Here is a 16018-nt window from a genome sequence, read left to right as displayed (position 1 = left end):
TTACTGCAAGTCAAAAAGAAATAGAGGATTAAAACAGTAATAAATATAAAGTTCTGGTTCTGGTCCGGACAGGTCCAGTCTTTAAACTGTTGGACTGATGGGATCAACCACTTCTGACCAGGTGAGATTCGTCTCCGGGGCAACAGGACTGACAGCCCCAGAGCCGTCGCCGCAGGCCGCTCTCTCCTCCGGTTGCCATGGAGACGCCCTTCAACCCACACAGCGAGTTTACAAAATGGGAATGATTTAAATTTCACAGAAACTTTGTAAAGCGACCTGCAGCAGCGAAGCGTCTGACTGACAGCTGTAGTCGGGTTGGCGGCATCAATGCACACTAATGAGGGCGTGCACGAGCACGTGCACACTCACAGGCAGCAGGGGCTTTTATTCTGAAGTCTTCCAATTAAACCAGCAGTTTGTGTCTTGGCGCTGCAGATGAATTATTGATTTTCTGCTTTTATTTGCCATTGTCTTTTTGTAGCTCAGGCTTTTGATCTGAAAGTTTTGTGCTAGCTATAACTTTTATTTTGACAGTGAAAACTGCTTGTGATGTTTACCCAGGAGGCTCAGGGTGGAACCGGTCTGGAGACCTGCTCTTCGATTTTGAAGGTCCACAGGCTTTTATTTTGTCTTTGTGGTGACCTCCAGGTACTTCCTTCCTGTTTGTTAACACATCGGGTCGCTACAGCGGCCAGCGCGCCCAGCTGCTGCTGCCGCCGCTCCGCGAGAACGACACGCACTGCCTCAGCTTCCAGTTCTACCAGACGGGGGGCCGCGAGGGGGCCGCGCCCGCTACACTCAATGTCTACGTCACAGGTACGGCGGGGGCGGGGCTGTCGATGGGCGGGACTCTGGATGTGGGTGGAGCTTTCAGGTGTGTCTGTTTTACCTACAGAGAACAACAGCCCTCTAGGAGTTCCCGTCATTAACTCTTCTGGCCCCGCCTACCACATCTGGAAAGGGGTGGAGCTTGCTGTATCCACTTTCTGGCCAAATCACTACCAGGTAAAACACGCGCACACACCTGGTCTACAGGCTCTCCATTGCTGGGGTTTAGATGACGTTGCAGGAAGGCAGGAAGTAAATGCAGCCGTTTATTTCTGTTGGTTCAGCATCAATGTGTCTAAAGTCTGAGTTCTGTATGGTTGTTCCAATCGTTCTGATAGAGAGAAAGATAAACGTTATTCTCGTGTTTCGTATGTTCATATGTTATTGTAACCGCCCTTGCTTGGTCGAACCATCTTTTAACACAGCTGCTCGTTGTGTTCAGAGCATTAACAGCTTTTAACAATATTTTGCAAAACGTAAATATCAAGTCCTCTCAGTGATCTAGTGCAGTGGTCCCCAACCTTTTTATGACAGCGGACCGGCCAAAGCCTTCGTATATTTCCGCGGACCGGGGGGGGGGTGCATGCGCGTTGTTAGGATCGTCGAACCGGGGGGGGGATGCGTGCGTTGTGAGGATCGAAAGGGGTGGGGGTGCGCGCGTTGTGAGCTGGCGCAGGACTCAACCCTCGGCATCCGGTGTACGATTTTCAAAATAAAAGCTCCTCCAGACTCAATGCATAGAACGGACATATTTAATTATTTCCGGTACCGGTCCGCGGCCCGGTGGTTGGGGACCACTGATCTAGTGGACCGGACGTCACGTGACCTACTGGAATATCGGAGGTGTGGAAAATGAAACCATCAAGCCCAGAATCTGAAAAGGGACGTAATGTTTTGCTATTAATGGTCAACGCTACGACAGCAAGATAAGATCTAAGGGATTCACATTTCACAGGTCGGTAAAAAGTTTGAACTAAAACAAAATCCAAAGTGTGGAGTAGGTTAGTAGCCTCATGCTGTAGCTTGACTTGGACAGCCATCATATGAACCCGCTGCGTGTTTCGGTTCAGTTAACTCAAAAATAAGGCGACCCAAACATCGACTTGCTGACAGATTAGCAGTAAAGCAGCTGTTTAAAGAAGCTAACCAACCAGCGCTGGTATCGTGACCAAACTGTCTCTAGGTTTATATCCAGAGAGATAGAGATATTTTACACATCCAAACATCGGCACTTTTATTACAGCCAAAATGTATAGAAACTGGATCAGAAATGTGGGGCTCCAACTGTTTGTTGTGACAGATTCCTGCTCGTCCTGCATCGGAACCGTCTGGTTCAGTGGAATCAAACGACGCCCAGTAATGGCGCCGCAGGTTCACGTCGCTAGCTGTAGCGGCTAATGGCCGCCGTCCGGTCCAGGAGCATCGACGGTCACTCTGCTCCCCAGCTGTCCTCTCTTGTATGAAGTGCTCCAGTTTCTGAGCGCTCGGTAAAAATCAGCTAGTAAAAGGCAACTACATTATTGTGATAATACTTCACAGAAAACATTTTGTAATTGTTTTCAACTGTAAGCAAGCATTGAGCAAATTACAGACTCATTCCATAAATTAGAATCTGTTAGTAATGGCATCACCAAGGCAAAGACATTATAGATTAACTAGAAAATTCCTGAAGAAATTTAACTGGGGCCTGCCAAAGTGTGCCCGTCGGTTTGGACCCAGCGTTCTGATGCTAAAAATTAGCATCATGCTAAGCATAGCTGAATGGTAGTCAATAGCCCTTGGAGAGTCACAAGCATGTTGACTAACATGCACTTGCACCATTTAGTATGTTGAAATTAGTGTATAAGCTCAAGTTAGCCAAAATGCTAATAAAAGCATAAATACTTTCAGTAACATGTGGGGTATCATTAGAATGTTCTCTGTAATTTACTTTCTCCATTCAGTATAGTAAACATGGCTAATAAGACAGAAAAATAGGCAATAGCGTATTTTAGCTATAAGGCTAAAATACCCTATTGCGTATTTAGTGCAGTCCCATGATTATCTGAGAGAAACAGATAATGCAGAATATTATTGCACTGCCAGTAACCTGAGGGTCATATTGAGGCTTTTGTTTTGAAATTTGCAGAAAGCTTAATAATAAATGCCCACACTAATCCAATGTGTAAGAGTGCTTTGGATAAACCAGTCACATAAAGCCTAAAAGAGCAATTACATGATGTAAAAATTGTCAAGGCTTTAATTTAGAAATTTTTGTTAAGCTTCATTTCAAAGGGCCAAACTCTTATACATTGGCCCATTTCAAAGGGCCAATGTATAAGAGTCATTGGATTAAATCAGTCATATGCTCATGAAAGAAATTACTTGATGTAAAAATATTCAAGGTAATAGAAAAATAGGTAATAGTTTATTTAAACTAAAAGGCTAATGCTAATGAACTGCCTTGCTAGGGAACGCAAGGCAGTTCCCTAACTTGAGAGAAACAGATAATGCAGAATCATATTAGTGTTAGTTAGAACTACAGATATGGCGTTTTTGTAGTCCTATTTATTATCATTAGGTCAAAGGTTAATGCCAGTGCCATAACCTGAGAGGAAAAGATAATACAGGCTAATATTATTGCACCGCCTTATGGCGGGGCCTGACAGAGATATTGGGGCTTTTATTGGGAAATTTCCATTAAGCTTTATTTAAAATGGAGACACTAATCCTGTGTGTGACAATGGTTTGTTAAAATCAGTTATAAAATGCCCAAAACACAAGTAGTTCTAAAGGCCAGGTCATTCCAGAGTGTCCTCCCATGAATCAGCTGCTCTGGCCTCATGTGTTCCGTTGCTATGGTAATGGATCAGCTGCTAACTGTCATTTGTGTGTGAGACAGAAAGGGGGAAAAAAATTCTATCTTTGTGAGACACCCAGCCAATTAATATGGAAAAAGCACTCCGAACAAACCTTTGCCGTTCAGGAACCGTAATACATATTCAAAAACCGTTTGAAGGGACGTTCTATTGGGTGTAGAACAATAGGTGCCTGCCATGCAATGCATAAGGAGAGCAGTGACTGACTTAGAACATTTCTGAAGAAGTTCAAACGGGGCCTGCCAAAGTCAGTTGGAACCAGGGTTCTCATGCTAAAATTTAGCATCAATGCTAAGCGTAGCTAAAATAATATTAACAGCATGTGGAACGTCTGAAGCATGTTAACCAATGTGAACTTACTCCATTTAGTAGGTTTAAGCTAAAATGTGCCAAATTCAGTGTGCTAAACATGGCTAATGCATAAAAACTAGTTAAATGCTCATTTTGGGGAGAAGGGTAATGTTAGTGCGTTGCTTTGCTCCACAGGCAGTGCACTAGTGGGAAAGTGCACTGCTAATGTTTGTGCTAACGTGTAGAACAATAGGTGCTTCCATGCATTGCTATGGCAGGTCCCAATTACACGGCTGATGTTTAACATCTTTATAACTCTTAGTATGTTTAATAGCTGCTAAAAGGTTTCATTTTTGAAAGGTGCTATTAAACTGACGAGCCATATCAGTATGTATAGCCTAGTTCAGTGAGTCAGACTATTGCATTCAAATTTCACTTTTGGCTGTATTTGTAGCATAAAAGGTGAAATAACTGCGGTGCATCAGATCAGAGCCCTTCTCTTCCTCACAATCCCTCTCTACCAACTTGCACCACAAAGTTACGCCCCTGCTTTGGGTTCCATATTGGTTCCCAACCTAGTCCCTATATCAGGTTGGGATTGGTTGGCCGGGTCCCAACCTGTATATGTTCTGAATGTCTCCTCTGGTTCGATCTCCGGCTCCCGGCCAATCAGAGACGGACATGCAGGTGTTTGAAGTGCCGCCCCATCATTGCAGCGAGTCGCACTAATTAACTGCATCACCACAGCAACAGCTCATCCACCTTATTAATGACGAAGTAAATGAAAGAGGAGGAGGAGGATGGAGAGAAGTAGAGGAAGAGTTCTGGAACAGGAAGTGGAGGAAAACAGATGGAGGGAGGAGTGCTTCCTGTTTCTGGCCACTAACAGGAAGTGTGGCAGCGGTTTCCGTGACGATAAGACAGCATTCCCCAGAGAAGATCGCAGCTGGCCCATTATCAGCTTCCTGTTTGACCCGGGCCCTGAGAGGACATGTCTCCTCTGCTGCACGACTGGACAGGAACACCTGGAGACAACAGGGCACATCTGAGAGACGTCTGTCCTTTTATGTGTTGCTGAGATCACAAGGTCTCAGTTCTGGCGGAGGACAGAAACTAGTGGAGGTGTCCTCTGGACAGCGGGTCAGGACATCCTAGTGGATGGCACAGTGGTGAAAGAGTGATGACCTGGACACTGAGCTTAACTAGAACGTCTCTGTCCAAATGTCCAACAGTCTCAACCTATTGGGTTTTCAATCTACATTAAAGTTACATAAATAAAAGGCAAAAATCTGTTGATCTGTTGCCTTTTATTGTTTATAGTTTGTTTCTTGACTTAAACAAAGACGCCTTCAGAAAAGATTTATCATCATTATTATTATTATTACAATAAAACTGTTAACGGGAAGAAGAGATGAGTTTAAAATAAGTAGTTAGCTGCTGTAAGACTCGGGGCCTAGAGACTCGGGGCCTAGAGACTCGGGGCCTAGAGACTCGGGGCCTAGAGACTCGGGGCCTACAGACTCGGGGCCTAGAGACTCGGGGCCTACAGACTCGGGGCCTAGAGACTCGGGGTGGGACTCGGTGCTGGCAGCTCTGTGGTAAGAACGATGGATTTCTCAGCAGGGAACCTGAACTGACCTGGAGTCACTCTAACTGGACACTGGACATTAATAAAATGGAAAATGTTCCTGAGTTTCCCGCATGGGGCCCATAGGACTATATATTATCTTAGCGCTAACGCCTCACTGTAGAACAGGGGTTAATTAAGCAGTTGTTTGCAAATTGTAGTCCATAATGGTTTAATAATTGTCACTTTATTAAGTATGCAACTAGAAAATTAGCTTGTGCCTTAACCGCTGTAGCTGCATTTCAATAGCCATAAAATTCAGCAAATTGACTCCAATTGATCTGCCGAGTCCCAACTGGTCTGCCGAGTCCCAACTGTCCTCTGGTGTCTTCCAGGTTCTGTTTGAGGCGGTCAGCACCGGGCAGAGAGGAGTCCTGGCCATCAGAGACATCACTCTGCAGGGACACCAGTGTAGTAAGCACACACACACACGTGCGCGCAAACACACGCACACACACACACACACACATAATGACAGCAAGCTCCGCCCCTTACCAGTGCAGCTCTCTAATTGATTAACAAGGTTTGTGTACCTAATCGGATAATAATGTTAAAAGTTCTACTGGCATCTTAAAAACAAGGTCAAAGTGTGTGTGTGTGTCTACCAGTATGTCTAGCGGTGTGCGCGTGTGTGTGTGAGTGTAGGCAGGGGAGCTCATTAAAATATAAATTGATTAGCATGGACTTTGATCCATGCCTCTGTTTATCTCACTGCTCATCCAACCAGCCGCAGTTTAGATGCTGCCCCGTTTTTGATGTGTGTGTGTGTGTGTGTGTGTGTGTGTGAGTGCATTTGTTTTTAATAACTTGTGGGGATCATTTTCTTGACCCATACCACGTTGTGGGGACCCACTGCTCCTTGTGGGGACAGAACCCTGGACTCCACAAGGAGAAAGGCTGTTTTTGGGTTAAGGTGTGAAGTTGAGTTTGGGTCGGGATAAGGTGAATGGAAGTCAATGAAAAGTCCCCACAAAGAGTCACGCAAACATGTGTATATCAGTGTGTGTTCGTGTGTGTCAGAGGCAGTCATCCTATGTGACTCCAGGTGTGTCTGCTCTATGTTGCTGGCTCATTGTTTGACCTCTGACCTCCCTGTGCAGTGAGTACACCCCACCCACTGCACCTTAAGGCGGTGGAGGTGAACGCCGGCCAGACGGCCTCCTTCCAATGCACGGTGAACGGCCAGCCGCAGCGCCACCTGCTGCTCTACCTGCAGGTGAGTCCACCCACGGCGATGGTCTGGCCACGCCCCCTTCCTTTCTCATCGCCGCTCTCCGGGTCGCAGGGCATGGGGGGTCGGCAGGCCGTTGCCAAGGAGACCAGGCCGGTGAACCCGCGACGTTACGTGGCGAGCTTCGATGTCAAGAACACGACCAAAGGCGACACGGGACGCTACCGCTGCATCGTCCAATCAGATCGAGGCGTGGGCGTGTCCTCCTACGCTGACCTCACAGTCAAACGTGAGTCCTGGCCTCTGATTGGCTGCTGGATGCTTTTACCTGTCTGACTGTTTTAAGGGATGAAACCTGAATGTAGGAGACCTGTGTGTGCGCGCGTGTGTGTGTCTTTGAACTGGGTCAGGAGGAAGTGGAGCAGCTCCTCTGAGAATTCTGGGTAATAGAATCCAGGTCTGCTGTGATTCGCCGAAGGTCACGAATATTAATTAACTTGTTAACTTTTCCCCCTCACTAAGAGGCCAGTGAGTCCCTGAGGAGTGTGTGTGTGTTGGACTGATCCTGGATTTCCCACTCCCTCAGAACCACCGGTACCAATTGCCCCACCTCAGCTCACTGCGGTCGGCGCCACCTACCTCTGGATCCAACTCAATGCCAACTCCATCAACGGAGACGGACCCATCATCGACAGAGAGGTGAGTCCTGGTCCGTCACTCACCGTTGGTTGTGGTGGTCTGCAGGTGGTGGGTCGGGACCTGGGTTCCAGTCATCAACTGAGGTTCTGCTGGACCCATTAGGGACAGGTCAGGAGGTTCTCCGGCTCTCTGCTGATGTACTGCGGTGTACTGAGGTCTCCTTGGTCTGAAGGATCGATGGTTCGTCATGTAAGGCCCACATGGAGTCTAAGAACCTTCAAGAGAGTTTCTGCTAGCTCAGGGGTGGGCAGTCCTGGTCCTGGAGGGCCGCTGTCCTGCAACTCTTAGAGTCTCTCTGGTCCAACACACTTGAATCCAATAGATGAATCACCTCCTAAGTTCTCCAGAGTCCTGCTAATGACCTCATTGTTTGACTCGGGTGTGTTGAAGTAGAGACACATCTAAAGGTTAGGAGAGCGGCCCTCCAGGCCTGGAGTTGCCCACCCCTGTGCTCGCTACTGGTGACGTCATGCAGGTCCAACGCAGGAGCCTGGTGTTCGCCCTTCCTGGTTTCACTGGACTGTACTGAAGTTCTGGTGTGTTTGAACTTCAGAAAATGTTCCCATGGTTGTTTGGTTCTGCATGCATCCACCCCTTGTGGCACTGAACTCCTGTAAACATCAGCTAACAAGGTTCTAGAAATCTTTGAGACGGTTCTCAAGACATTCTGTTTGCATCTCATGGCTCTAAGAACATCGAAGCTCGTCTTGAGTCAGGTTGGCATCTGATTATGCATTCTCACCACATCTTCTTCAATCCTGCTCCAGTCCATCTGCCTAGTCAAAGTCCGGTTCGGTTGGTGAGGTGTGAACACTAATTGACCTCTGACCTCTGGTCCTCCAGACCTCAGTCTGAGTTTAGTTTGAATGTGAACGCCAACCGGACCAGAAACAGCTCCAAAAGCAGAAAGTGGACTACAGTGCAGGGCATTCTGGGTAAATCCAGCCAAAGCTAACGTGCTAGCCTAGCGCTAGCAGCAGAAATGTCTGCTGGTCTTCAGCCAAAGACTAAAGAGAAATCCTCCAACACTAAAATCTGACGCCTCCATCTTGTTTCCATCTGGTGAAGAAGGAAGTTGCTCTCAGTGTCTTCAGAGGTTTTTGTGTGGTTTCCTTCAGTGGTTGTTGGTGCAGCGCCCCCACAGGCCAGGAGGGGAACAGGTTGGTCTGTGTAGCTGCTGGGTTCTAACACTGTCCTGGTTGCCAGGTGGAGTACCGTACGACGGCAGGCATGCTGATCGACACCACGCCTGTTGACAAGCCCACTCACAAGATCGGACACCTGGACCCAGACACAGAGTACGAGATCAGCGTTCTACTGACCAGGCCCCTGGAAGGAGGGACGGGAAACCCCGGGCCGCCGCTCAGAGCCAGGACCAAGTGTGCAGGTGGGTGAAGCCAGTGGTACCTGATGGATGGTTGGTCTGCAGGCCGCCTCGTCTCTTCAGGAGGTCAATGTTGGACCATTAACGCTAAGCTAACTCATCAGGCGGCTAATGGCCAACGGTGAGCTCGTTAAGGCAGCCTGCTTCGTTAGTGCTGTTCTCATTAGCCCTGAGTGCTTAAACTGGAGTTCTCATAGCTGTTGCTTACTGGCTGGGTGAAGACACACACACACACACGAGCACACGCACACACACACCCATACACACACTGATTTAATGTGTGCAAACAACAAACAGGATGTGATTAGCAATTAGCTAGCTAATTAAACAGGTGCAGCAGCCGTAGAACTCTGGAGGTTCTTCCCTCTTACTTATGATTTAGGTTTATTATTATTGTTGTTGTTGTTATTATCTGGGTTTGGTTCTGAAATGTTGGAGGTTTTATCTTCCGTTTATTTTCATGTCACAGATAACACACTCAGTTATAAAATATTTAGCTTCCATAAATAATAAATATTTACAGCTCATTAAAAATAGATTGAGAGTGAAAGATGTTTATGGAGTAATTACTCTGATATGTATGAGCAGAACAAAAGAACGTAGAACAGGAACCGCCAGTAACTTCACTTAGAACAATCAGAATCATCATTCACAGTTTCCAGATGCTGGTTTCCCCTCCAGGTTCACTCAACATCAGAATCAATTCGGTTATTGATTTATTATTATTATTCATGTTGATGCTAGTCTGAGTGAATTCCTTGCTGGAGGTCCAGTCTGAGGTTCTGGACGGGTACTGGGGGATGATGCGTTTGGGTGCCGCTGTGTTTTTCTGGACTTGTCAGCAGATCTGCTCACGGTTTGGAGATGAAACATGAAGCTGACCGAGGTTCTGCTGGTTCTGCTGGATTTAATGACCGACTGATGGGACTGATCCATCTGTGGTTTGTATCTGGAGGTTCTTGATGAAGACGAGGTTTGACGGCTGAAATGATCAATCACACAAACCTGATGAATTGATCTCATGAACTAAGTTAGATATTGATTAGTCGTTAAGTGGAGAACATAGAACCAGGTTTTTGCTGAAAGAACAACTCACTCACAGCATCAAAGAAGCTCAAAACTACAAAATATTGAAATGGATATGATGACTCAAACCTCGTCAGGTCGCTTTGTTTCATCTTCACCGGCTCCAGATTCAGTGAAGGAACGTGATCATTGCATTTAATGTTTATGATTTTTAAAATGAATTAATTTCTGTTCATTTGCATCTTTAATTTATTTCCCATTTTGCATAAAATGGATGGAAGTTGTTGAATGAAAAACTTGCAGAATGTGACAGAATGTTTATTCACTCAATCATCCGAGAAATCATTCATTGGTTACCACAACAACCGTCGGCTGCAGCCTGAGGGCCAGGGACCGGTTCTGATTGGGCCTACAGAACCGTCTAATGAGAAAGTTCTACGTATTTAGTGAGACAAGCAGAACCTCCACCTGCACCAGGCGGTTCTGCTGGTTCTGCTTTGCCTGGTGCAGGTGGAGGTTCTCCAACAGGTTGGTGTTCTCCTGAAAGACACATCAGACAAGCTGTGGTAACCTCCACCCGTCTGAGCTGTCAGCTGATAAAAACAAACGCTCCTCAGAGAGAACAGCAGGAAACAGGCAGAAACATGAAAAGACGTGTGTGTGTGTGTGTGTGTGTGTGTGTGTGTGTGTGTGTGTGTGTGATTGGCAGCTCAGTCTCTCGGTGAGCTTCTGAGCGATCATGTTCGCTCTGATAAAACTCATCTGTGTCTTCAGCTGCTTTTATTTATTCATCTGACTGGAGATGAATTATGGAGCAGTCGTGTGTGCGTGTGTGTGTGTGTGTGTGTGTGTGTGTGCGTGTGTGTGTGTGTGTGTGTGTGTGTGTGTGTGCGTGTGTGTGTGTGTGTGTGTGTGTGTGTGTGTGTGTGTGTGTGTGTGTTTAATAATGAATGAGCGTTCCCATCAGACCCGCTTTAGGACGCGGCGCTCAGTCAGGCGACTCGACTTGGTGACACAAACATCTGCTGCCGGTTCCTCTGGCTCGGTTCTGATCCAGAACCTTCAAATCCTCCACTGATCCATCCAGACCCGACTGGGCTCCAGAAGAACTTTTACACCCAAATCACATCTTCACCGGTTCCACCCGGATCCTCCTCCAGAACTTAGGAGGTCTAAACATCTGCTGGATGAAACCAGAGGAGAACCGGTCCTGGTACCAGAACCGCTTCGGTAAGAAGAACTTCAAATGAGGAGCTTCAGGGTCCGTTCCTCTGGTTCTGTAGAACACATCCAGAGATTGGACCAGACTTGTAACAGTACCACAGACCACCCTGACCCGGTGGTTCTGGACCAGATGGTTTGTTATAAATCGGTTCTGGAAAGTAAATGTTTGATGCTGGTGGTTCTGGACCGGAGCCAGTGGTTCTGTTGTAAGCAACTGTCGGGTTCCTTGTGACGATCCGTACAGAGCAGTTTGGTTCCAGATTCTCTGGACCGGTCCGTTAATCCTGAGGTTCTGATTGGACCAGCAGCAAAACCAGAACCTGCAGAACCTAAAGTGTGGTCCAAATGATTACTGGTTTTTTTTCCAATACATTTGATTGAATTTTCTCTTTTAGGACACAAACTGAACATTGTGAACATGAACTTACACACCTCCATTCAAACCTGCATTAGTTTTAAAATCATGCAAAACTCTTTAGATTGAGACAGAGAAAAATAACAACATGAAAATAGAAACTGTCGTCAACACGTCCAGGAACAAGCTCCGCCTTCTTCCCTACCATCCTCACATTTGGCTCCCAGAGGTTCCTAAAGTCTCTCCGTTTATTCTTGGTGATGTTTGTTAGGTTTTCCAGTCTGAGCGAATTTGCAATTTGTTTCTTCCAGAGTCCCAGGGAGGGGCCTCCACGCCCCCCCAGCATGATGCAACAGATCTTCTGCCTGAAGAACATCTGTAATCTATTCATTTAGATTTAGTCTGATTGTTTTTAATCCCACTGGGTTTATTCCTAGAACAGATTTGAACCTCTAAAGGGACTTTAACCTTAAACAATTCAGACAGACGGTAGATAGAAGAGTTCCTTTTTCAGATGATCATTAAGTGGAAGATCACTGGACCTGTGATGAACCCTGACGGGTTATAAAGGTTCTCATGAGCCATTTATATTGTAGAAGTTTAAATCGTGTTTATGGGTTGTTTTTGTGGTTTTAAACATTCTGATTCCAGTCCTCCTCATCCATCTCTTCAAGAGTTTCTCCAAGCGTCTAACTTGTCAGTTGCTGAATCCTTAGAGGAAAACGTTTCCTTCCAAGTCCCCAACGCAGACCTCTTCTATGTTTGTTAAGGTGGAACGTCAACTCTTCCTTTCAGTTTTGAAACATAACTTTTCAATTGTAAGTATTTAAAAATTAAATATTTAAATACTTCTTGCATAACTGATCAAATGTAAGCAACATGCCATCGACTTATAGATCTTTAATTTTTCCATAGTTTAAATCCTCCATCATGTTTTCTGGGTGAACCTTTCATTACCCCAAATAGGGATGAACTGGGAAAGTTCTGGTCGGCTCCATGTTTCTGTGCTGCGTCCCAAATGATAGTTGTATTTTTTAAGAAAGGGTTCTTTGTGGGGGTTTTAGTGTCTTTATATCTGAAGAATATAGGAAGGTGTTTAAGGGGAAACCTGGAACAGGTTGCTGTTCAATGTGTAGCCAAGCTGGAGGCGCCAAAAGTAACGAGTAGCTGATGTTGGTTGGGCGGCCATATAACACCGTCTGAGGTCAGGGAGGTGAAGTCCACCTCTTTCATAGGGCAAATAGAGCCGCTATACACGGAGTCTTGCTTTTCTATTACTCCAAATAAACTGATTAAATAGTTTGTCCAGACTGTCCTAAAATGAATCTGACAGTGGCAATGGAAGCGTTTAGAAATAGTACAAAAATCTGGGAAAGATTGTCATTTTTAATAAATGACCTATCATGGATATTGGCAAATTGGACCATCGATTTTCATTTCTGTGACTTTTTCCACAAGGGGATCATAATTTGCTGCATTTATTTCATTGAGGGATGGGTGACCTTAAAGCCCAAGTATGTAAAACCTTTTGTAGTTGTTTTGAATGGAGTGACCACAATAGGACTTCTCCTTTCATCTTCAGTAAGAAACATTAACTCTGATTTAGAATTATCAATTTTATATCCTGAAAATTCACCAAATTCTTTTTAGATTTAATAAATTGGGAATACTGATCTTTAAATATTAAATATTAAAAATATGATGTCATCTGCAAACAAGGAAATGAGACGTTGTAATTCCTGATGTTTCTGTATTTACTCTAACAGCCGTCGCCAGAGTTTCTATTCCAATACAAAACGCAGTGGTTACCGGGGGCAACCCAGTCTGGTTGACCGCTGTAAATTAAAAGGTTTTGACATGTTATTATTGGTTAAAACTTGTGCTGTGGGATCAGTAAATAGTAGTTTTATCCATTTCAGAAAGGTTTCTCCAAATCCATATTTGGGGCTCTTTAAACAGATAGTTCCACTCTATTCTATCAAAAGCTTGATGTGTCCAATGATAACATCGCTGTGTTTTTACAATTATGTTTTTCATGCAATACATTAACAACCCGTCTTATATTCTGGTAGCCTTGTCTTGTTTTAATAAATCCTTGTTGATCCTCCATTATTATATTGGGAAGATATTTATCTCATCTCCTAGAGATGCTTTACACAAAATCTTTGTATCACATCCCATAAGACTGATTCCTCTACAAGAGGAGAATTCAGTCGGGGGTTTGTTTGGTTTTAGCAAAGGAGTTATTGTAGTTAACCCAGGGGTGGGCAACTCCAGGCCTGGAGGTCCGGTCTCCTGCAACCTTTAGATGTATCTCTACTTCAACACACCTGAATCAAACAATGAGGTCATTAGCAGGACTCTGGAGAACTTAGGAGGTGATTCATTAATTGGATTCAGGTGTGTTGGACCAGAGAGACTCTAAGAGTTGCAGGGCACCGGCCCTCCAGGACAGCGGCCCTCCAGGACAGCGGCCCTCCAGGACAGCGGCCCTCCAGGACAGCGGCCCTCCAGGACAGCGGCCCTCCAGGACAGCGGCCCTCCAGGACCAGGACTGCCCACCCCTGACCTAACCTCAGTGATTCTGGGAGTATTCCAGCTGCATATGGATCCTCATACATGTTGAGAAGTGGTGGGATTCATTTATTTTTAAATGTTTTCTATTGGACGTCCATCAGGATCCGGTGTTTTACTGCTGTTCATGCTGTCTATTGCTTCAGATAGATCTTTTATTGTTAAAGGACTATCAAGAGTTATTTTCTCCTCTAAAAGGGTTTTAAATTTTAGTCGATAAAGAAATGCAGCTTGTGCTTCTTCGTTTCCAGAATATTCACACTTATACAAAGTTTTCTAGAATTCTTTAAAATTTTCTTTTATTTCCGAAATGTCTGTGGTAAAAATGTCCGATTTTGATTTTATGCTATTAATTCTTTCCGCTTGCATCCGTTTTATGCTCCAAGCCATCCAAGGGGCATTTTAAACTCCTTGATCATAAAATGCTTGTTTAGTCCACATTAAGTTTTTTGCCACTTTCTCTGCTGTTAATTTATCATATCTGGTTCTCAAAACAGTCAGTTTGTGTAATTTTGTATGATCATTGCTCTGATGAAGTTCAGCTTAGCTGGATTAAATTTGTCTCTAATGATTTTAATTCTTGGTTATATTGTTTATTTACTGCTGATGATTTCTCCTCTAATAGAAGCTTCAAAACCTTTTCATCTAAAACTAGCTGCTGTTTTATCTTTATGCATTTCAAAATATTTGTCTATACAAGTTTCTATAAATGTAACAAATGTTGAGTCTTTTAGCAGAAGTGTCTGCATCCTCCATCATTGATCAATCTTATTTACTTTAATTTCCAGGGACAGTGCAGCATGATCACTAATTATTATTGGGGCCTGCCCATAGCAATGCATGGAGGCAGTGACTGACTTGCGAAGCAAGTCAGTCACTGCCTCCATGCATTGCATGGCAGGCACCTATTGTTCTACACCCAATAGAATGTCTCTTTATCGTAACTTATTCGGCTCTCACGCTGCGAGCCCACCGACAAAAGTGGTATCAAAACGTGCGGCTCGATCCCGGGAGGTGTGCTATTACTTTTGGTGGGATTTGGAGTTACCATGGCGACGTAAAAAGCAAAAAACGACCCCAAAATCACTAACGAGCTCACCAGGTGCAACTCTCGTCGTCAAGGGGACGAAGCAACCTCTAAATCTTAAAAATACCCTATTTTTGAGGATTTTCTGTGTCGTCATAACTTCATGTAGAAACGCCATTCAAACTTCATTTTGTAGATACGTCCGTGATCTCTTTTAAAGTGAAGAAAGCACGTCAATATGAATTATGGTTTGTCCACAACTTCTTTCTAAGCGACCCAAAGTTTTTGATTTTTGGAAAAATCAGAGTGTGAAGGCTGCTCTGCTAGAGTGAGAGTCAGAGCGACATTTTGACCCCAAATCATTTTTTAACTCGCCCTCACGCTCACAAATATTGCATGATTGGTATCAAACTTGGTCATGACATTGATACGCATGCATGCTCCGGTCAAATGTTTTCAAAAATTATCTAGCGCTTACGGTTTTCTCTCCAGGTGCTTCAGACCAAAGTCATGCGCCAGGGTAGCAGACAGATCTCACTGATTCACTTCCATGTATTTCTGAAAAATTTCAGACCTTGGCACACACTTTTTTTTTATCTCATTGCTGTTAATACTGTGAGTGAGGTAGAGATATGAATGGCGGGACTATGTGAGACGACAAATAGCCCTCTCATATGCTTCAAACGGTTTTCGAATATGTATTACGGTTCCCGAACGGGAAAGATTTGTTTGCAATGCTTTTTTTAGTCAAACTGGCTGGCTCAAACAGAGAATTGTCTCCCCCTGGATGTCTCACTCACAGCTGGCAGAGAGGATTATTTACCATGGCAACGGAACCCAGAGCAGGGAGAGCTGCTGAGGACTACAAATACGCATCACTGTAGTTCTAACTAGTAGTTCAGTTAAAACAGAGGACTGAGCTGGCCTTTAGAACAACTTGCTGCTATGGGCTGT

At 44.8% G+C, this 16018-nt stretch overlaps 1 protein-coding gene across 10 annotated transcripts in view; it reads left to right on the top strand.

Annotated features, from left to right (window-relative positions):
- Positions 1-16018, top strand: part of LOC122824374 (receptor-type tyrosine-protein phosphatase mu-like) — an 85509-nt gene that overhangs the window by 27139 nt on the left and 42352 nt on the right. For 9 of the 10 annotated variants that reach the window (XM_044104957.1, XM_044104956.1, XM_044104955.1 and 6 more), the window contains exons 3-9: positions 649-816; positions 896-1005; positions 5940-6018; positions 6705-6820; positions 6890-7064; positions 7362-7474; positions 8681-8861. In XM_044104957.1, the coding sequence (XP_043960892.1) occupies positions 649-816; positions 896-1005; positions 5940-6018; positions 6705-6820; positions 6890-7064; positions 7362-7474; positions 8681-8861 (942 nt within the window). Of the gene's footprint in view, positions 1-648; positions 817-895; positions 1006-1640; positions 1784-5939; positions 6019-6704; positions 6821-6889; positions 7065-7361; positions 7475-8680; positions 8862-16018 lie in introns of those variants that run through there. The other variant, XM_044104962.1, reaches the window with a different exon arrangement.

This window comes from Gambusia affinis, linkage group LG21, assembly GCF_019740435.1.
Source record: "Gambusia affinis linkage group LG21, SWU_Gaff_1.0, whole genome shotgun sequence".
In the NCBI taxonomy this organism is placed as follows: Eukaryota; Metazoa; Chordata; class Actinopteri; order Cyprinodontiformes; family Poeciliidae; genus Gambusia; species Gambusia affinis.
The sequence above is the reverse complement of the archived record's forward strand: the minus strand, read 5'-3'. Positions and strand labels throughout refer to the sequence as shown.